The sequence below is a fragment of the Bombina bombina genome, chromosome 5 (genome assembly GCF_027579735.1).
Source record: "Bombina bombina isolate aBomBom1 chromosome 5, aBomBom1.pri, whole genome shotgun sequence".
NCBI classification, from domain to species: domain Eukaryota; kingdom Metazoa; phylum Chordata; class Amphibia; order Anura; family Bombinatoridae; genus Bombina; species Bombina bombina.
The window spans coordinates 161,196,459-161,220,228 of NC_069503.1; the positions used below are offsets into that span (position 1 = coordinate 161,196,459).

A 23,770-nucleotide genomic window follows, 5' to 3' on the forward strand; every position below is an offset into this window, starting at 1 on the left:
CTGGTGATTTTGGCCTGATAACATGCACACAAGTTGAGACAAAGGGGTTTGAATGGCTATTAAAGGTAACCATCCTCACCTGTGATCTGTTTGCTTGTAATTAGTGTGTGTGTATAAAAGGTCAATGAGTTTCTGGACTCCTGACAGACCCTTGCATCTTTCATCCAGTGCTGCACTGATGTTTCTGGATTTTGAGTCATAAGGAAAGAAAAAGAATTGTCAAAGGATCTGTGGGAAAAAGGTAGTTGAACTGTATAAAACAGGAAAGGGATATAAAAAGATATCCAAGGAATTGAGAATGCAAATCAGCAGTGTTCAAACTCTAATCAAGAAGTGGAAAATGAGGCGTTCTGTTTGATAACATACTGCATTCATCTTGCCATCAATTCTGACCAAATTTCCTGTGCCTTCGTAGCTCACACATCCCCAAAACATTAGCGATCCACCTCCGTGTTTCACAGTAGGAATGGTGTACCTTTCATCACAGGGCTTGTTGACTCCTCTCCAAATGTAGCGTTTATGGTTGTGGCCAAAAAGCTCAGTTTTGGTCTCATCACTCCATATGACTTTGTGCCAGAAGGTTTGAGGCTTGTCTCTGTGTTGTTTGGCGTATTGTAAGCAGGATACTTTGTGGCATTTGCGTAGTAATGGCTTTCTTCTGGCGACTTGACTATGCAGCCCATCTTTCTTCAAGTGCCTCCTTATTGTGCATCTTGAAACAACCACACCACGTGTCCTGTATTTCACCTGAAGTTATTTGTGGGTTTGTCTTTGCATCCCGAACAATTTTCCTGGCAGTTGTGGCTGAAATTTTAGTTGGTCTATATGACCATGGTTTGGTTTCAACAGAACCCCTCATTTTTCACTTCTTTATTAGAGTTTGAACACTGCTGATTTGCATTCTCAATTCCTTGGATAACATTTTATATACATTATAAAAAGAGGCCATTAACGTTTTAGACATTAATGGCTGTGTGTTGAGTTATTTTGAGGAGGTAGCAAATTTACACTGTTATACAGGCTGTACACTCACTACTTTACATTGTAGCAAAGTGTCATTTCTTCAGTGTTGTCACACGAAAAGATATAATAAAATATTTACAAAAATGTGAGGGGTGTACTCACTTTTGTGAGATACTGTGTATATATATATATATCGGAAAACAAGGGCGGTTATATTTCAAGCGCTGTCCTAAAGGGTACTAAGAATGATGATTCAAATGTATCCCTATCCCAATGAGCACAATTTAAGCAATATGAATAAATGATATAATATATATACACATATGCGCGCATATATATATATATATATATATATATATATACACACACACAATAAAGCTGCCAGTTCTCTAGGGGTGTCTAGTTATCACCAACAAGACTAAAAGGTTAAAATGTGTGGAGGGGAAGGAGAATAACGCTAGTAGAGCAAGAAAATAACTGCTGTGACTTGAAGGTATCGCAAAAGAGTGATGTCACTTACGTTTTTTTCTTGCTTCCGGTTTTCACGGCATACACGCCAAAACAGATTTTACAATTTTGGATTCAGATAAGCATTTTTTTATTTTATATTCAGTGACATTATTGTTTTACTTGTTCGGTTTTATACTTTATATGCAGTTCTGCTAGCGTTATCACCTTGTTTTTAATTGATCGATTTCTCCAGGATTTGTACATAAACCCAAATTTTGCTTTATTGATAATATCAACAGAACATGGTCGACGTTTCGGCCCTCATTCAGGTCTTCATCAGGACATATCTAATCTGAAATCAGCTGTGCAGCGGAGCTCCCAGTCGGAAAAAACTCTGCTGCACAGCTGATTTCAGATTATATATGTCCTGATGAAGGCCTGAATGAGGGCCGAAACGTCGACCATGTTCTGTTGATATTATCAATAAAGCAAAAATTGGGTTTATGTACAAATCCTGAGAGTGCCCTTTTCTACATGGATCCATATACTTCTTTCTTTTGAGGATTGCACCCAGGTCTATCATACACCACCCAGGTTGGAGTGCTGGGCCACCGGCTAATTGAAACTATATATATATATATATATATATATATATATATATATATATATATATATGATATATATATATACACACACACACTAATGAAGTCTCAAAGGGACATGAGGGACATGAAACCCAAAATTCTTTCATGATTTAGGTAGAACATTTTAAACTGCTTTCCAATTTACTTCTATTATCAAATTTCCTTCATTCTTTTGGTATCATTTGTTGAAGGAACAGCAATGCACTACTGGTTTCTATCTGAACACATGGGTGAGCCAATGACAATCAGTATTTATATGCAGCCACCAATCAGCAGCTAGAACCTAGGTTCTTTGCTGGTCCTGAGCTTTCCTAGATAAACATTTCAGCAAAGAATAACAAGAGAAGGAAGCAAATTAAATAATATAAGTAAATTTGAAAGTTGTTTAAAATGATGTGCTCTGTCTAAATTATGAATGTCTAATTGTGACTTTACTGTCCCTTTAAGCCAATGACATGGTTATAAATGAAATCATTTTAAATGTGGTTAAATGGATTTGTGGAATTTTCTTTTATCTCTTTCAGGGACTCGCTATCTAAACTTTTTCCTCCATTATGGACTTCAAATATTAATGATCACAAAGAAGCATCAGAATATTTTACTAATACTCATTCAGCAGACGGAAATTTGTCATCTTTTAATGGCTCTGAAAGTTTTGGAGAACAAGTAAGAAAACTACCAGACTTAGAGAGCCTTCAAAAAGGGTTTGAAGATCTTGGTTTACTGGATTCTTGGGTATCCCAGGCTGACACATGTAATTTTGGAATGGAGGACCTTATTAAAGATGTTTTCATTGAGAATCCTACTTTAATAAAAAATTCACCATTTGAGCTGAATGAGGGATCTAACCAAATCATGGAAGATTACATCAAGTTTCCAAGTAATGACCACAGAACAATTGGTGCTGATGTGAACACTAATTTTCAGAAGATATCTAATCCTCAGAAGCCAGTGTGGAAAGCTGAGAAAGTAAGGGGAAAGTTTGTTAAAAATAAAAACATAAATCTTGGTAATTCACCAAGTTCTAGAGAATTATGGAATAAAGAAATGGGCCCCAAAACCTACAATGACTTTTCATACTTAAAATCTTATTCAGCTGCCAACCAACCACCCATTTACCATAACCAGCAGCTACCTGAAGAAGAAACCTTTCTTGCTACCATGAATAGAAAATCCTACTATGATGAAATGGAAAGTAATTATAACATGTTCTCTAAGGTTGGCAACTTTGAAGGTCCTGAAAACCTCAATCCTCATAGCCCAAAGGAAAATTTTACAAAGCCCCATGGATTTGATTCTCCTATTAGTGCTGTTCATCAAAATGAGAACCTTCATGCATCCCCTACATGGTTAGAAAGTGACCAACTAAGTTTGCAAATCTCCATATCCAGTCCACTTCAGTCTCCTGTTAGGGCTACCTTGTCAGATTGTTCACCAAAACATCACCCAACATCTCATTCTGCTTACTTCTCACCAGCATCTGCTACACACTCATTGGTTAAGGAGGGTCCCTCACAATTAAATAATACTTCTAGTAAACTAGCATTTCCTAGTTCCATTGAAGAAAACCAGAGATCTGAAAAGGCATTTAGACACTCCCCTCCTATTAAAGAAGGCATGTATAAAAAAACACCTGTTGGATTACAACCCCCTTGGCATGGTGCCATTCATAATAACTCTGAAAGATATCCCTCTTTACCCAAAAAGCAGAACGCACAGAATAACAATAGTGATAAAAGAGGAGGAAGAAGACACTGGAATTCTCAACAAGTTAATATGAGACTAAATCAAGCGCAACATAACCAGTTTCGGAGGAAGCAAAATCCAAATGTTGGCAATGTATCTGACTTTATCAACAGCTCCTTTCTCCCATCTTTCTCAAATTCCGATTTTAAGCAGAGCCAGAATTTTCTTTCCTTTAATCCACAAACTTTTTCTTCACCAGCTAGCTTTGCCTTTCCTCCTCCATTTCCATTGTCAGATCTTATTGATCTTTTTCACTATGAAGATTTGAACCATCTGAGTCCTTTTATTAATGATCTTTTTTGTGGTGAAATTCCCTCATCATATTATGCATTCCCCACTTCATTTAACCGATATAGACCCCCAAGGAATCGCAGTGGCCCCTCCAATGAGCTTCATACTCAACTCGAGGAATGCTGTGAGCAATGGCGAGCATTGGAGAAAGAAAGGAAAAAGGCAAGGAAAAAACTTTATTAAGAGTGTACCTATAACATTTTAATCTGATGAGCCTATAGTAGGCTCAGTTGGGTATATAATTAATCAGATATTGAAGACAAAACTGATCTGGGGCTTTGTTATAATTTTTTAGTTTAATAATTTTGCTAAGAATTTTATTTAGTAACTCCAAGATTGGTTCTGTGGGAGCCTACACATTTTCTGATTGGTTCTCCAAACACAAGTTTGATTGACTTGGCTGTTTCTTGTTCCAACAGCACAGCAAAAATAAAACGTGACAGAGCTTTAGAATACTTTTAACTAGAATATCCCTTTAAATGCTCTGACTGAACAAAAACCTTCTAGCTTCTCTTACAGTAATGTAGCTAATTACATAAAGAAACAAATATACTACAGTAAGACTAACATGTATGAGCTTAGAATAAGAAATAATGCTAAAGATCAAATTAAAATGCAACTTATTTGATTAAACAAAATTATATTCTGTGTAATCAACTTAACCCACTATGTTGCTTTGCTTGGATTCTAGCAGGGCTTGACAAACCCAGGAGCCAGGGAGCCATAGATCAGACGTTTTTTGGATATATATTATTTGTGTGTAGCCATACATTTTGGCCCTTAAAGGGACACTAAACCCAATTTTTTTCTTTCGTGATTCAAATAGAGCATGACATTTTAAGCAGCTTTCTAATTTACTCCTATTATCAAATTTACTTTATTCTCTTGGTATCTTTATTTAAAATGCAAGAATGTAAGTCTAGATGCCGGCCCATTTTAGTGAACAACCTGGGTTGTCCTTGCTGATTGGTGGATAAATTCATCCGCCAATAAAAAAGTGCTGTCCAGAGTCTTAAACCAGAAAATAGCTTAGATGCTATCTTTTTCAAATAAAGATAGCAAGAGAACAAAGAAAAATTGATAATAGGAGTAAATTAGAAAGTTGCTTAAAATTGCATGATCTATCTGAATCATGAAAGAAAAGCTTTGCGTTCAGTGTCCCTTTAAGGCTTCTAAATACCAATTTGCGGTCCCCATTTATCTAAAAGATTATATAAAAAACTCAACCATACTTTGAAAACAAAATTTGACGTAATTCTAAATTGTAGTTTTTTTGTGTGTGTGTGTGTGGGGGGGTGTCCTAGGAGGTGGTTGCAGTTGTTAGCATGCTATGTACATTATATATTTATTGTATTTCTCTTTAAAGTCGGAAGCGGACCTCGCCAGAAACTTTCCTGGGAATCGAGTTTCTAGCTCTTACAGTTCAACAGTCCCCAGGCTTCCTACAAATCCATCCAGAGTTGACCGCTTAATTGTGGATCAGTCAAGAGAGCAGGCTAGGGTAAGTAACGTGTGTCTTTTTTTTTTTTTTATATAATCTTTATTGAAAAATAACTTAAAGGAACAGTAAACACCTTGCAATTACATTTTTTTCTGCAATCTTTCAGTAGGTTTACATATCAGCAGAGTCTGAACATCATTAGAACAGATTAATACTATGCTTGCTGCAGTTGTTTTTAATCATCAAGCTCTACCCACCAATTTCCTTATTGGAGGAGCCAATCTGGAGTTGTGTGGAGAAGACAGGGATAGTCACAGCCATTGTGTTAAAAAATCTTGGATTAATAAGAAATTTTAAAATAACGAACTGCAAATTAGGAACAGGTAAGTGGCAGGGTTAGGCTTTTCTCTTTCAGTTTTCAGGATGGGAAAGTCACAATTTTTAAAAGTAAATTACAGGAAAAGGGGCAAAAAATATATAAAGTATATTGCAAAGTTGTTTGATTGCACGTAATTACGCATTTTATATTACAATCTCAGTGTTTACTCTCCCTTTAATATAGAGGTTAAAATCAAGGTTCATCCTTATGCTCACTCTTTTACTTCGTATTGCCTGTTTTACACAGGTAAGACATAGTGTGTGCATGCCAGTTTTGTGGTTTAGGCTAATCAGAGGAGCACTGCAGTGTAGGTTCCAGTTTGGGATAGGAATTGCTAATAAATACAGAGGCACAGCCTATAAAGTGTGAATATACTAAGGTTTCAACATGCTTTATTTTACTTTAGTTTCTTACTGGGATGTGACATTTAAAGGGACAGTAAACACTAAATTCTTAATATATAAGTATAGTACTGAGGTTATTCCCGCCTCCTTCTAGTTATGGGTGCTGCCATGTTGAAATCTATCTTTCACTGCATTCCATTGGTGACCTGTTAATCTCCTTCAGATACTGGAAGTGTAATCTAGGTTCCATAATGGCAGCACTCATAATTAAAGGAAGGTGCATAAAATGTATTCAGTGTCCCTTTAAAACTAAACTGCCATGATTCAAATAAAGAATGCAAACTTAAAGTGTCAGTAAACCTAAAAAATAATGTTATATAATTCTGCACATAGTGCAGAATTATGTAACATTATTTTAGTGCTATTGTTATAAAAGCTTTTTTTGCCTTTGAATTTTTAAAAAATATGCCGCTTTTACAGACCCGCTCTCTGCTGAGCGGGTCTGTTTTTTTTACTCAGAGCATCGGGGCAGCTGTATAGTCTGACAGCAGGAGCGATCTGCACTTAATGCTATGGCGCGGTCGGGCCGGGCTGTGACTATACAGCTGGCCCGATGCGCTGAGTAAAAAAAACAGACCCACTCAGCAGAGAGCGGGTCTGTAAAAGCGGCATATTTTAAAAAAATTCAAAGGCAAAAAAAGCTTTTATAACAATAGCACTAAAATAATGTTATATAATTCTGCACTATGTGCAGAATTATATAACATTATTTTTTAGGTTTACTGTCCCTTTAACAATTGTGCACCAGTATGTAAACGCCACGCCTTCTCAGAGAGCTGTTGGTGGTGTGTATCGCTTCTAAAGACATAATTTCTGTCATAGAAGTCACGGCTGACTCTCTGAGCAGGCATGGTGTTTAAATACTGGTGCACAGGATATGTGCGTATGCCACTGAAAACCAGTAGCAACTTTTACTAGAAGCATTTTTCCTAATGGAAGTATATTGAAAAAATGCTTCTATTTCAAATTGAAATGCACTCATGTTTATTTTATTTTTGATCTTTCTATCCCTTTTTAAACTTTTCTGATGCAGATAGAGCATGCATATTTAAAGGGGCAGTAAACCTAGAAAATAATGTTATATAATTCTGCACTATGTGCAGAATTATATAACATTATCTTAGCCAAACTTTATGTAACATAATATTGCCGGTGAAATTTGATTAAAAAAAGAGGGTTTTCAGACCGCCGCTCTTACTCTACTGAGCGGGTCTGGTTTTCCCCCTGAGCGCATCTGGGCAGCTGTCTAGTCACAGCCCGGCCCGATAACGCCATTACACTCAATGTAGCCCGCTCCCGCTATCAGACAGAGCAGGAGCGAGCTGCATTGAGTGTAATGGCGTGATCGGGCCGGGCTGTGACTAGACAGCTGCCCTTAGTGGGAAAACCAGATCCGCTCAGTAGAGCAAGAGCGGCGGTCTGAAAAACCCTCTTTTTTTAATCAAATTTCACCGGCAATATTATGTTGAATAGTTTGACTAAGATAATGTTATTTAATTTGCTTTGTTCTTTTGGCATCCTTTGTTAAAAAACATACCTAGTTAGGCTCAGTAGCAACAATTAGGAGATAGCTGCATATTGGTGGCTACAAAGATGTCCATCTTGTCATTGGCTCACCTGATGTGTCCAGCTAGCTCCCAGTAGTGCATTACTGCTACTTCAACAAAGGCAAATTTGATAAACAAAAGTAAAAAAGAAAGTTATTTAAAATGACATGCTCCCTCTGAATCATGAAAGAAAAAAAAATTTCATGTCCCTTTAATAATGAAAATGTAATTTTGACTTTAAAGTGAAGTTAATAGCTCCAGAATTCATCCATCAGAGCAAAATACTAACAGCAATATGGTCACTAACTTTTTTAAATATTTTTTTTTTCCAAAATTAGACTTTTTATCTATATATTTTCTATTACCGTTGCTGGGCGAACTCCTCCCACCCTCTATTTCTGTAATTTGACATATAGAGTGGTCCCACACGCTCTATACGTATTTCTAATGCTCGTGCACGAAGTCCCTTTCTAATGCGCATGCACGAATCGTCGTGTCACAGTTTAACGCGCATGCGCTCCGCAGCGATACCGGTATCCAAAACAGGAGCACGCTAATGCACATGCGCGAAACTGGAACGCGCTCTAAACACAATTAGTCGGAAAAAAGGTGCGCATGTGCAGACTAAGATGTGGGAGGGTGACGTAGTTTGACGGGCGCCTAACGGCCAGAATTTCAATTGGGTAGATAGAAAACGTGACCAAGGCAGAAAAAAATGAGTAAATAACGGGCTGATTTAGGAGATAGAAAAAATGTAATTTATTGCGGCGATAACTCTGTAAATAGAAAAATAGGAAAAAAATGATGAATGAAACTGATATTATTTTTGGGTAAACAATATAACTGTGGATCGCAAACATTGTAAGTTAACTTTCACTTTAAAGTGAAGCTTAACTTTCCTTCATGCCGATCGACTATTTTACTTTTTGTACACAATCAATAGGAGTTTAATTCATCATTTTTTATTAATCTTATTATTAAACAAGTTATCGGCGCTATAAATAGATACCCGACGCTTTACAAATTCGACCTGTTTTTGTTATTTTTTTCATTCTTGATCACGTTTTTAGTTTGACCAATTGAAAACCTGGCCGTTAGGTGGCCGTCACCCCACGTCATCCGCCTCCTTGGATTATCCGCCTCCTTGGACGGCCCGTTTTTCAATTGGACAAGCTAAAAACGTCATCGAGAGTTAAAAAAAAAAAAAAAAAGGGAAATGTATTCTTACCTGATAAATTTGTTTCTTTTATGATACGATGAGTCCACGGATTTCATCCTTGTGGGATATCGCCTCCTGGTCAGCAGGAGGAGGCAAAGAGCTCCACAGCAGAGCTGCATAAATAGCTCCTCCCTTCCCTCCCAACCCAGTCATTCGACCGAAGTTAGGAAGAGAAAGGAAAAGCCAAGGAGCAGAGGTGACTGAAGTTTAACAAAAATAAAGACCTGTCTCATAAACAACAGGGAGGGCCGTGGACTCATCGTATCGTAAAAGAAACAAATTTATCAGGTAATAATAAATTTCCCTTTTCTTTTACAAGATACGATGAGTCCACGGATTTCATCCTTACTTGTGGGATACAATACCAAAGCTATAGTACACTGATGAAACGGGAGGGACAAGACATGGAACATAAACGGAAGGCACCACTGCTTGCAAGAACCTTTCTCCCAAAAAGTATCAAATTTGGAAAAAGTGTGAAGAGACGACCAAGTCGCAGCTTTGCAAATCTGTTCCACAGAAGCATCATGTTTAAATGCCCATGAGGAAGCCACATCCCTAGTGGAATGAGCCGTAATTCGTTCAGGAGGCTGCTGTCCAGCAGTCTCATATGCAAAATGAATGATACTCTTCAGCCAAAAAGAAAGAGAGGTAGCCGTAGCTTTCTGACCCCTACGTTTCCCAGAAAAAACAACAAACAGGGAAAAAGATTGACAAAACTCCTTAGTTGCCTGTAAGTAAAACTTCAAGGCACGGACCACGTCCAAATTATGTAACAGTTGCTCCTTCTTAGAAGAAGGGTTAGGACACAAGGAAGGAACAACAATTTCCTGATTAAAGGATTACTTTCTGTTATAATTTTTAAGCTAAACAACTAACATATTAAAGTTAATAAACATTAATTAAATCCTACTGACCTATATTTTCTCAAACGAAGTTTCATAACGTTCTAAAAGTTATATCTTTTATTCGCCGATGATGTCACGTTATCCTGCTCACTATTTTCAGCACTGCATGTTCAAAATACTTAAACCAATAACTTTGTGTTTAAAGCGCCATTTTGAAACCTAGGTATTGTAAACGAATTGGTACAGAGCAAAGGATACTCACGGAGTGGGTTTGGAAAACAATTAAATTTGCAGACAAGATTTCTGATATACGGTAGAGATATGTTAATGAAATGCTATTGATAAAAAGCGTATTTGGGGTACTTAGTTACTAACAGGCATAGAAAATATTTACTTACAGTGGCCCTTTAATATTTTTATTTGAAACCACCTTAGGAATAAAACCAGGTTTGGTACGCAACACTACCTTATCTGCATGGAAAATAAGATAAGGAGAATCCCATTGTAATGCCGAAAGCTCAGAAACTCTGCGAGCAGAAGAAATAGCAAACAAAAATAAAACTTTCCAAGATAACAACTTAATATCTATGGAAGGCATAGGTTCAAACGGAACCCCTTGAAGAACATTAAGAACTAAGTTCAAACTCCAAGGAGGAGCAATTGGTCTAAACACAGGCCTGATTCTAGTCAGAGCCTGACAAAAAGATTGTACATCTGGAACATCTGCCAGACGCTTGTGTAGCAAAATAGACAAAGCAGAAATCTGTCCCTTAAGGAATTTGATGACAACCTTTTCTCCAATCCTTCCTGGAGAAAAGGTAAATCCTGGGAATCCTAACCTTACTCCATGAGAAGCCCTTGGATTCACACCAATAAAGATATTTACGCCATATCTTACGGTAAATTTTTCTAGTAACAGGTTTACGTGCCTGAATCAAGGTATCAATGACCGAATCAGAGAACCCTCGCTTAGATAAAATCAAGCGTTCAATCTCCAAGCAGTCAGCTGCAGAGAAATTAGATTTGGATGATGGAAGGGTCCCTGAATGAGAAGGTCCTGCCTCAATGGAAGCTTCCACGGTGGCAGAGATGACATATCCACCAGATTGGCATATCAAGTCCTGCGAGGCCACGCAGGAGCAATAAGAATCACTGAAGCCCTCTCCTGTTTGACTCGAGCAATCACCCGGGGAAGGAGAGCAAACAGAGGGAACACATAAGCTAGGTTGAACGACCAAGGCACTGCCAACATCTATCAGTTCGGCCTGAGGATCCCTGGACCTGGATCCGTATCTCGGGAGCTTGGCATTCTAACGAGACGCCATAAGATCCAGCTCCGGCCTGCTCCATCTGAGAATCAGGTTGGCAAATACCTCCGGGTGGAGTTCCCATTCACCCGGATGAAACGTCTGCTCAAAAAATCCGCCTCCCAATTGTCCACTCATGGATGTGGATTGCCGACAGATAACAAGAGTGAGTCTCCGCCCACTGAATTATCCTGGCTACTTCTGTCATCGCTAAGGAACTCCTTGTTCCTCCCCGATGATTGATGTTAGCTACAGTTTGGTCGAAGCCAACTGAGGCCAAGCCTGAAGCGCATTGAATATTGCCCTCAATTCCAGAATGTTGATGGGAATTAGAGACTCCGATCGAGTCCACACACCTTGAGCCTTCAAGGAATTCCAGACTGCTCCCCATCCTATCAGACTGGCATCCGTTGTCACTATCTCCCATGAGGGTCTGCGGAAGCATGTCCCCTGGGACAGATGATCCAGCAACAACCACCACAGAAGAGAGTCCCTTGTCTCCTGATCTAGATCTATTTGAGGAGACAAATTGGCATAATCTCCATTCCACTGTCTGAGCATTCTCAGTTGTAGAGGTCTGAGATGAAAACGAGCAAACGGAATGATGTACATTGCTGCCACCATCAATCCAATTACTTCCATACACTGAGCCACTGACGGCCGAGGATTGGACTGAAGGGATCGGCATGTATTCAGAATCTTTAAATTTCTGACTTCCGTCAAAAAGATCTTCATGGATAGAGAGTTGATTAGAGTTCCCAGGAAAGGAACCCTTGTCTGTGGAGTTAGTGAACTCTTTTCTAGATTCACCTTCCACCCGTGAGTCCTTAGAAAGGACAGAACAATGTCTGTATGGGACTTTGCTAGCTGATAAGACGACGCCTGGATCAAAATATTGTCCAGATAAGGTGCCACTGCAATGCCCCGCGGCCTGAGAACCGCCAGCAGAGACTCCAGAACCTTTGTGAAAATTCTGGGTGCCGTGGCCAGACCGAAAGGAAGGGCCACAAACTGAAAATGTCCAGAAAGGCAAACCTCAGGAACTTGTGATGATCTCTGTGGATAGGAACATGAAGATATGCATCCTTTAGATCCACGGTAGTCATAAATTGACCCTCCTGGATCAACGGAAGAATGGTCCGAATAGTTTCCATCTTGAAGGATGGAACTCTGAGAAACTTGTTTAGACTTTTGAGATCTAAAATTGGTCGGAACGTTCCCTTTATTTTGGGAACTACAAAGAGATTTGAGTAAAACCCCTGCCCCTGTTCCCGTATTGGAACGGGGCATATTACTCCCGTGGAGGAGAGATCTCTTACACAGCGTAAGAACGCCTCTCTTTTTATCTGGTCACCAGATAATCGTGAAAGAAGAAATCTTCCTCTGGGGAAGGAATTTTTTTAACTCCAACTGATAACCTTGAGACACAATTTCTAGTGTCCAGGGATCCTGAACGTCTCTTATCCAAGCCTGGACAAAGAGAGAAAGTCTGTCCTCAACTAGATCCGGTCCCGGATCGGGAGCCGCCCCTTCATGCTGTCTTGGGAGCAGCAGCAGACTTCTTAGGTTGTTTACCCTTGTTCCAAGCCTGGTTGGGTCTCCAGGTGGACTTGGCTTGTGAATAATTCCCTTCCTGTTTAGCGGAAGAGGAAGAGGGGACTCCCTTGAAATTTTGAAAGGAACGAAAATTACTCCGTCATCCCCTTTGCTTAGATGTTTTATCTTGAGGGAGGAGGTGACCCTTACCTCCCATAATGTCAGAAATGATCTCTTTCAAGTCAGGCCCGAACAGGGTCTTTCCCTTGAAAGGAATAGCCAAGAGCTTGGATTTAGAGGACACCTCCGGAGACCAAGATTTTAACCATAAGGCTCTTCGTGCTAAGATGGAGAATCCTGAACTCTTAGCCGCCAATTTGGTGATCTGAAAGGAGGCATCCGTGATAAAAGAATTAGCCAGGTTAAGGGCCTTAATTCTATCCTGTATTTCTTCTAAAGAAGTCTCAGTCCTAAGAGACTCTTGTAGAGTGTCAAACCAAAAAGCAGCCGCAGTCGTGACTGTTACAAGGCAGGCCGTCGGTTGCAATAGAAACCCTTGATGAACATATAGTTTTTTGAGAAGACCCTCCAACTTCTTATACATGGGGTCTTTGAAAGCACAACTGTCCTCGATAGGGATAGTCGTACGCTTAGCCAGGGTAGAGACAGCTCCCTCCACCTTAGGGATCGTCTGCCAAGAATCCCGAACGGTGTCAGCTATAGGGTACATTTTCTTAAAAATAGGGGAAGGGGAGAACGGAATACCCGGTCTTTCCCATTCCCTAGCAATAATTTCCGAAATTCTCTTAGGAACATGAAAAACATCAGAATAAGAAGGAACCTCCAAATATCTCTCCATCTTACTCAATTTCTCTGGAGGGACCACAGTAGAGTCACAGTTGTCCAGAGTCACCAAAACCTCTCGAAGCAACAGGCGGAGGTGTTCAAGCTTAAATCTGAAGGACATCACGTCCGAATCAGTCGGGGGCAATGCGCTTCCTGAGTCAGAAAGTTCCCCCTCAGACAGAGCCTCCATACCCCCCAATTCAGAGCCCTGGGAGGGTACATCGCCATCAAAGCATCAGAAGTTGCAGGGACCACCTGGGCCTCTTTCCTACTGCGTTTGTCTTGTAACACTGGCAATTTAGATAAAACTTCTGAAAGAGTGGATGACATAACTGCAGCTATATCCTGCAGAGTGAATGAAGCCGACGCAGTTGAAGAACATGGCGTCGCCTGAGCGGGCGTTAAAGGCTGTGACGCTTGGGGAGAAAGTTGCAGCATACCCTGAATCTCATCAGTCTGAGAACCTTCCTTAGATATATCTTTATTAAAGAAAATCTGCTCTCTACACTGTAAGGCCCTCTCAATACATGAGGGACAAAGCGTAACAGGGGGTTCCACAATGGCATCTAAACACATAGGACAGGTACTGTGTTTAAGATCATCCATGATAACAGTAAGCAAAAACTAGCTTGGTCGTGTAACAGAAAAAAATATGGCTAGAAATCCTAACAGATAATCAGCCCCAATATATATAGAAAAAGTGTGCACTGTTTCTTTAAAACCAAACTGTCACAGTTTATAAACGAACGATACTTAAAATCAATTAAGGAGAAATATGGTTAAAGATATATCCCACACTCCCTGCAAGTAGACACTGTCTTAAAAGAAAAACACACTGGCACACCAAAATTATCAGTCACCTCGCCGCAGCTCCGCTGCAGGTCCTACCTGCCTCCACGGACCAAGACTTTCCCCTCTGAACCGGCGTGCCTAAGATCGCTTGTGAGATATTAGCAACAAGCGGACTTAGGAGCCGTAATGAAAAGCTGCCGACTGGAACACTATCAGCAAACGACTGCGCGGCTTAAGTGCGCGAATACTAGGCCCCGCCCTTCGTGGGCGGTAAACAACACAACCCGGAAAAAGTTGAGACACCGAAAACTAGGCCCCCGCCAAACACCGGAGTCCGTTAGAGCCTTACCCTCCAACTCTGGCACTTTACCAGCATCAGCCCCACATTCAATAAATAAAAATAAAAATAATTAGAGAATCGCCTGTTACAAAGTCCAGAGCAACTAAACCCCATACAAACCCCAGCGTTTCTAGGCTTACTTTGATAAATGTAAGTAAAGAAGGAGAGAAAAGAGATATCTGTATGGCACACTTATATTGAGACCTAAAGTATCAGTTTTTCTTAGGCAGCACAGAGAGTATTAAAATATAACTTTTATTGATAATGTTAAAAATATATATAAATATTAATTACGTTCACACAAAACATATATATAAAAAGGGGGATAAATTGTAGTTCTCAAAATGTGAGATTGTCACATATAGATAAGCAGTGTAGTTACTTACGGCTAGATTTGGAGTTTTGTCGGTAACGAGCCAATCAGAATCAAGTTCAATCCGATTGGCTGATCCAATCAGCCAATCAGATTGAGCTTGCATTCTATTGGCTGATCGGAACAGCCAATAGAATGCGAGCTCAATCTGATTGGCTGATCGGATCAGCCAATCGGATTGAACTTGATTCTGATTGGCTGATTCCATCAGCCAATCATAATATTCCTACCTTAATTCCGATTGGCTGATAGAATCCTATCAGCCAATCGGAATTCGAGGGACGCCATCTTGGATGACGTCATTTAAAGGAACCGTCATTCGTCGTTCAGTCGTCGGCCAGGATGGATGTTCCGCGGTGGAGGTCTTCAGGATGCTGCCGCTTCGCTCCGGATGGATGCCGCTTGGATGAAGACTTCAATCGGATGGAAGACCTCTTCTGCCCCGCTTGGATGAAGACTTCAGCCGGATCATGGACCTCTTCAGCCCCCCGCTTGGGCTTGGATCAGGACATCGGAGGAGCTCTTCTGGACGGATCGGTGTGATACCCGGTGAGGTGAAGACAAGGTAGGATGATCTTCAGGGGCTTAGTGTTAGGTTTATTTAAGGGGGGTTTGGGTTAGATTAGGGGTATGTGGGTGGTGGGTTGTAATGTTGGGGGGCTTGGGTATTGTATTTTTTTTTTACAGGCAAAAGAGCTGTATTTCTTGGGGCATGCCCCGCAAAGGGCCCTGTTCAGGGCTGGTAAGGTAAAAGAGCTTTGAACTTTAGTAATTTAGAATAGGGTAGGGCATTTTTTTATTTTGGGGGGCTTTGTTATTTTATTAGGGGGCTTAGAGTAGGTGTAATTAGTTTAAAATTGTTGTAATATTTTTCTTATGTTTGTAAATATTTTTTTATTTTTTGTAACTTAGTTCTTTTTTATTTTTTGTACTTTAGCTAGTTTATTTAATTGTATTTATTTGTAGCAATTGTATTTAATTAATTTATTGATAGTGTAGTGTTAGGTTAATTGTAGATAATTGTAGGTAGTTTATTTAATTAATTTATTGATAGTCTAGTGTTAGGTTTAATTGTAACTTAGGTTAGGATTTCTTTTACAGGTAAATTTGTAATTATTTTAACTATTTTAGCTATTAAATAGTTCTTAACTATTTAATAGCTATTGTACCTGGTTAAAATAAATACAAAGTTACCTGTAAAATAAATATAAATCCTAAAATAGCTATAATATAATTATAATTTATATTGTAGCTATATTAGGATTTATTTTACAGGTAAGTATTTAGCTTTAAATAGGAATAATTTATTTAATAAGAGTTAATTAATTTCGTTAGATTTAAATTATATTTAACTTAGGGGGGTGTTAGTGTTAGGGTTAGACTTAGCTTTAGGGGTTAATACATTTATTAGAATAGCGGTGAGCTCCGGTCAGCAGATTAGGGGTTAATAATTGAAGTTAGGTGTCGGCAATGTTAGGGAGGGCAGATTAGGGGTTAATACTATTTATTATAGGGTTAGTGAGGCGGATTAGGGGTTAATAACTTTATTATAGTAGCGCTCAGGTCCGGTCGGCAGATTAGGGGTTAATAAGTGTAGGCAGGTGGAGGCGACGTTGAGGGGGGCAGATTAGGGGTTAATAAATATAATATAGGGGTCGGCGGTGTTAGGGGCAGCAGATTAGGGGTACATAAGGATAACGTAGGTGGCGGCGCTTTGCGGTCGGCAGATTAGGGGTTAATAAGTGTAGGTAGGTGGAGGCGACGTTGTGGGGGGCAGGTTAGGGGTTAATAAATATAGGGGTCGGCGGTGTTAGGGGCAGCAGATTAGGGGTACATAAGGATAACGTAGGTGGCGGTCGGCAGATTAGGGGTTAAAAAAAATTATTCGAGTGTCGGCGATGTGGGGGGACCTCGGTTTAGGGGTACATAGGTAGTTTATGGGTGTTAGTGTACTTTAGAGTACAGTAGTTAAGAGCTTTATAAACCGGCGTTAGCCCAGAAAGCTCTTAACTACTGACTTTTTTCCTGCGGCTGGAGTTTTGTCGTTAGATGTCTAACGCTCACTTCAGACACAACTCTAAATACCGGAGTTAGAAAGATCCCATTGAAAAGATAGGAAAAGTCGCGGCTGAAAAGTGAGAGTTAGACCCTATTTCTCCAACATAGGTGTGTCCGGTCCACGGCGTCATCCTTACTTGTGGGATATTCTCTTCCCCAACAGGAAATGGCAAAGAGCCCAGCAAAGCTGGTCACATGATCCCTCCTAGGCTCCGCCTACCCCAGTCATTCTCTTTGCCGTTGTACAGGCAACATCTCCACGGAGATGGCTTAGAGTTTTTTAGTGTTTAACTGTAGTTTTTATTATTCAATCAAGAGTTTGTTATTTTAAAATAGTGCTGGTATGTACTATTTACTCAGAAACAGAAAAGAGATGAAGATTTCTGTTTGTATGAGGAAAATGATTTTAGCACCGTAACTAAAATCCATGGCTGTTCCACACAGGACTGTTGAGAGCAATTAACTTCAGTTGGGGGAACAGTGTGCAGTCTCTTACTGCTTGAGGTATGACACATTCTAACAAGACGATGTAATGCTGGAAGCTGTCATTTTCCCTATGGGATCCGGTAAGCCATGTTTATTAAGATAGTAAATAAGGGCTTCACAAGGGCTTATTAAGACTGTAGACTTTTTCTGGGCTAAATCGATTCATTATTAACACATATTTAGCCTTGAGGAATCATTTATTCTGGGTATTTTGATATGATTATATCGGCAGGCACTGTTTTTGACACCTTATTCTTTAGGGGCTTTCCCTAATCATAGTCAGAGCCTCATTTTCGCGCCGGTATGGCGCACTTGTTTTTGAGGACAGCATGGCATGCAGCTGCATGTGTGTGGAGCTCTGTTACATAGAAAAGTCTTTCTGAAGGCATCATTTGGTATCGTATTCCCCTTTGGGCTTGGTTGGGTCTCAGCAAAGCAGATTCCAGGGACTGTAAAGGGGTTAAATATAAAAACGGCTCCGGTTCCGTTATTTTAAGGGTTAAAGCTTCCAAATTTGGTGTGCAATACTTTTAAGGCTTTAAGACACTGTGGTGAAATTTTGGTGAATTTTGAACAATTCCTTCATACTTTTTCGCAATTGCAGTAATAAAGTGTGTTTAGTTTAAAATTTAAAGTGACAGTAACGGTTTTATTTTAAAACGTTTTTTTGTGCTTTGTTATCAAGTTTATGCCTGTTTAACATGTCTGAACTACCAGATAGATTGTGTTCTGACTGTGGGGAAACCAAGGTTCCTTCTCATTTAACTATATGTATTTTATGTCATAAAAAAATTTAGTAAAAATGATGCCCAAGATGATTCCTCAAGTGAGGGGAGTAAGCATGGTACTGCATCATCCCCTCCGTCTACACCAGTCTTGCCCATACAGGAGGCCCCTAGTACATCTAGTGCGCCAATACTCCTTACTATGCAACATTTAACGGCTGTAATGGATAATTCTATCAAAAACATTTTAGCCAATATGCCCACTTATCAGCGAAAGCGCGACTGCTCTGTTTTAGAAAATTCTGTAGAGCATGAGAACGCTGATGATATGGTTCCTGAAGGGCCCCTACACCAGTCTGAGGGGGCCAGGGAGGTTTTGTCTGAGGGAGAAATTTCAGATTCAGGAAACATTTCTCAACAAGCTGAACCTGATGTGATTACTTTTAAATTTAAGTTGGAACATCTCCGCGCTCTGCTTAAGGAGGTGTTATCCAATTTGGATGATTGTGATTATCTGGTCATTCCAGAACCACTATGTAAAATGGAAAAGTTCTTAGAGGCCCCGGGGCCCCCCGAAGCTTTTCCTATATCCAAGCGGGTGGCGTACATTGTTAGTAAAGAATGGGACAGGCCCGGTATACCTTTAGTACCTCCCCCCATATTTATAAAATTGTTTTCCTATAGTCGACCCCAGAAAGGACTGATGGCAGACAGTCCCCAAGGTCGAGGGGGCGGTTTCTACTCTACACAAGCGCGCCACTATACCCATAGAAGATAGTTGTGCTTTCCAAGATCCTATGGATAAAAAATTAGAAGGTCTGCTAAAGATGTTTGTTCAGCAAGGTTCCCTTCTACAACCAATTGCATGCATTGTCCCTGTCACTGCAGCCGCGTGTTTCTAGTTTGATGAGCTAGGAAAGGCGATTATTAGTAATTCTTCTTCTTATGAGGAGATTATGGACAGAATTCGTGCTCTTAAATTGGCTAATTCTTTCACCCTAGACGCCACCTTGCAATTGGCTAGGTTAGCGGCGAAAAAATTCTGGGTTTGCTATTGTGGCGCAGAGCGCTTTGGTTAAAATCTTGGGCAGCGGATGCGTCTTCCAAGAACAAATTGCTTGACATTCCTTTCAAGGGGAAAAACACTCTTTGGCCCTGACTTGAAAGAGATTATCTCTGATATCACTGGGGGCAAGGGCCACGCCCTTCCTCAGGATAGGTCTTTTCAAGACCAAAAATAAACCTAAGTTTCGTCCCTTTCGCAGAAACGGATCAGCCCCAAGGGCTACGTCCTCTAAGCAGGAAGGTAATACTTCTCAAGCCAATCCAGCCTGGAGACTTATGCAAGGCTGGAACAAAGGAAAGCAGGCCAGGAAACCTGCCACTGCTACCAAGACAGCATGAAATGCGGGCCCCCGATCCGGGACCGGATCTGGTGGGGGGCAGACTCTCTCTCTTCGCTCAGGCTGGGGCAAGAGATGTTCTGGATCCTTGGGCGCTAGAAATAGTCTCCCAAGGTTATTCTCTGGAGTTCAAGGGGCTTCCTCCAAGGGGGAGGTTCCACAGGTCTCAATTGTCTTCAGACCACATAAGAAGACAGGCATTCTTACATTGGGTAGAAGACCTGCTAAAAATGGGAGTGATTCATCCTGTTCCATTAGGAGAACAAGGGATGGGGTTCTACTCCAATCTGTTCATAGTTCCCAAAAAAGAGGGAACGTTCTGACCAATCTTAGATCTCAAGATCTTGAACAAGTTTCTCAAGGTTCCATCGTTCAAGATGGAAACCATTCGAACACTTCTTCCTTCCATCCAGGAAGGTCAATTCATGACCAAGGTGGATTTCAAGGATGCGTATCTACATATTCCTATCCACAAGGAACATCATCGGTTCCTAAGGTTTGCATTCCTGGACAAGCATTTCCAGTTCGTGGCGTTTTCTTTCGGATTAGCCACTGCTCCTAGGATTTTCTCATAGGTACTAGGGTCCCTTCTGGCGGTGCTAAGACCAAGGGGCATTGCTGTAGTACCTTACTTGGACGACATTCTGATTCGAGCGTCGTCCCTTCCTCAAGTAAAGGCTCACACGGACATTGTCCTGGCCTTTCTCAGATCTCACGGATGGAAAGTGAACGTGGAAAAGAGTTCTCTATCTCCGTCAACGAGGGTTCCCTTCTTGGGAACTATAATAGACTCCTTAGAAATGAGGATTTTTCTGACAGAAGCCAGAAAAACAAAACTTCTAGACTCTTGTCGGATACTTCATTCCGTTCCTCTTCCTTCCATAGCGCAGTGCATGGAAGTGCTAGGTTTGATGGTAGCGGCAATGGACATAGTTCCTTTTGTGCGCATTCATCTAAGACCATTACAACTGTTCATGCTCAGTCAGTGGAATGGGGACTATTCAGACTTGTCTCCGAAGATACAAGTAAATCAGAGGACCAGAGACTCATTCCGTTGGTGGCTGTCCCTGGACAACCTGTCACAAGGGATGACCTTCCGCAGACCAGAGTGGGTCATTGTCACGACCGACGCCAGTCTGATGGGCTGGGGCGCGGTCTGGGGATCCCTGAAAGCTCAGGGTCTTTGGTCTCGGGTAGAATCTCTTCTACCGATAAATATTCTGGAACTGAGAGCGATATTCAATGCTCTCAAAGCTTGGCCTCAGCTAGCGAGGGCCAAGTTCATACATCAACCATCAGGGGGGAACAAGGAGTTCCCTAGCGATGGAAGAAGTGACCAAAATCATTCTATGGGCGGAGTCTCACTCCTGCCACCTGTCTGCTATCCACATCCCAGGAGTGGAAAATTGGGAAGTGGATTTTCTGAGTCGTCAGACATTGCATCCGGGGGAGTGGGAACTCCATCCGGAAATCTTTGCCCAAGTCACTCAACCGTGGGGCATTCCAGACATGGATCTGATGGCCTCTCGTCAGAACTTCAGAGTTCCTTACTACGGGTACAGATCCAGGGATCCCAAGGCGGCTCTAGTGGATGCACTAGTAGCACCTTGGACCTTCAAACTAGCTTATGTGTTCCCGCCGTTTCCTCTCATCCCCAGGCTGGTAGCCAGGATCACTCAGGAGAGGGCGTCGGTGATTTTGATAGCTCCTGCGTGGCCACGCAGGACTTGGTATGCAGATCTGGTGAATATGTCATCGGCTCCACCATGGAAGCTACCTTTGAGACGAGACCTTCTTGTTCTAGGTCCGTTCGACCCACTCCAGCTGACTGCTTGGAGATTGAACGCTTGATCTTATCAAAGCGAGGGTTCTCAGATTCTGTTATTAATACTCTTGTTCAGGCCTGAAAGCCTGTAACCAGAAAAATTACCACATAATTTGGTATATCTGTTGGTGTGAATCTGCAGGATTCCCTTGGGACAAGGTTAAGATTCCTAAGAGTCTATCCTTCCTTCGAGAAGGATTGGAAAAAGGATTATCTGCAAGTTCCTTGATGGGACAGATTTCTGCCTTGTCTGTGTTACTTCACAAAAAGCTGGCAGCTGTGCCAGATGTTCTAGCCTTTGTTCAGGCTCTGGTTAGAATCAAGCCTGTTTACAAAATTTTGACTCCTCCTTGGAGTCTCAACCTAGTTCTTTCAGTTCTTCAGGGGGTTCCGTTTGAACCCTTACATTCCGTTGATATTAAGTTATTATCTTGGAAAGTTTTGTTTTTGGTTGCAATTTCTTCTGCTAGAAGAGTTTCAGAATTATCTGCTCTGCAGTGTTCTTCTCCTTATCTGGTGTTCCATGCAGATAAGGTGGTTTTGCGTACTAAACCTGGTTTTCTTCCAAAAGTTGTTTCTAACAAAAACATTAACCAGGAGATAGTTGTGCCTTCTTTGTGTCCTAATCCAGTTTCAAAGAAGGAACGTTTGTTGCACAACTTGGATGTAGTTCGTGCTCTCAAATTTTACTTAGCAGCTACTAAGGATTTCAGACAAACTTTGTCTTTGTTTGTTGTTTATTCTGGTAAACGGAGAGGTCAAAAAGCAACTTCTACCTCTCTCTCCTTCTGGATTAAAAGCATTATCCGATTGGCTTATGAGACTGCCGGACGGCAGCCTCCTGAAAGAATCACAGCTCACTCCACTAGGGCTGTGGCTTCCACATGGGCCTTCAAGAACGAGGCTTCTGTTGATCAGATATGTAAGGCAGCGACTTGGTCTTCACTGCACACTTTTTCTAAATTTTACAAATTTGATACTTTTGCTTCTTCTGAGGCTATTTTTGGGAGAAAGGTTTTGCAAGCCGTGGTGCCTTCCATTTAGGTGACCTGATTTGCTCCCTCCCTTCATCCGTGTCCTAAAGCTTTGGTATTGGTTCCCACAAGTAAGGATGACGCCGTGGACCGGACACACCTATGTTGGAGAAAACAGAATTTATGTTTACCTGATAAATTGCTTTCTCCAACGGTGTGTCCGGTCCACGGCCCGCCCTGGTTTTTTTAATCAGGTCTGATAATTTATTTTCTTTAACTACAGTCACCACGGTAACATATGGTTTCTCCTATGCAAATATTCCTCCTTAACGTCGGTCGAATGACTGGGGTAGGCGGAGCCTAGGAGGGATCATGTGACCAGCTTTGCTGGGCTCTTTGCCATTTCCTGTTGGGGAAGAGAATATCCCACAAGTAAGGATGACGCCGTGGACCGGACACACCGTTGGAGAAAGCAATTTATCAGGTAAACATAAATTCTGTTTTTGAGTGACTCCAAATATCGGCGGTAGCCTAAAACCAGCGTTAGGAGCCTCTAACGCTGGTTTTCATGGCTACCGCCAAACTCCAAATCTAGGCCTTAGTTTCAAATCATGTAGGCGGTGTAAGTGATTTTACGTTGCAACTGTAGGATCCTATATATTAGGTTTATCAAGTATAAATATAAGTCAAACACTCACTCCATTCAGAAAAGCACTACTTGTGAGTCAGATCATGAGACTACAAATATTCCCCAAAGGAAATGACAAAAATTGTCATATGTTAAAAGTGAGGGGGGGATCTATTAGAAATAAGGATCTGTCCCTAAATGAGGAACATCCTATATTTGCAGAATTAAATAACTCCCTTAGAGACAGAAAGATGTGGAAATTAAATTCCCCAGAATTTTAAATATATAGACAAAGTCCACAAATTAATATGGTTAAGGGTAATGACTTGAGGATACCAGGGATGGGGCGTTTATAAATGCCCAAAAATAACAGTACGTTACAGTTAGACTATCAAGATACTAATATTGTATAGGGGATAGGAGATCCAGTATCAAATTGCTGATTGGTGATACCGAGTGCCCCAGGTTTTCCCCAATGGACAATTTAGGTGCGATACAGACTCACAGAGTACTATCAGTATGTAGCATTATAATGGATATATTGT

The 23,770-nt window shown here is 40.9% G+C and overlaps 1 protein-coding gene across 2 annotated transcripts in view; it reads left to right on the forward strand.

Annotated features, from left to right (window-relative positions):
• The window catches only part of MEIOC (meiosis specific with coiled-coil domain), a 64,251-nt gene that overhangs the window by 18,161 nt on the left and 22,320 nt on the right, over nucleotides 1–23,770 (forward strand). For both annotated transcript variants that reach the window (XM_053713765.1, XM_053713766.1), the window contains exons 4-5: nucleotides 2,582–4,256; nucleotides 5,461–5,595. In XM_053713765.1, coding sequence (XP_053569740.1) covers nucleotides 2,582–4,256; nucleotides 5,461–5,595 — 1,810 coding nt within the window. The remainder of the gene's footprint in view (nucleotides 1–2,581; nucleotides 4,257–5,460; nucleotides 5,596–23,770) is intronic.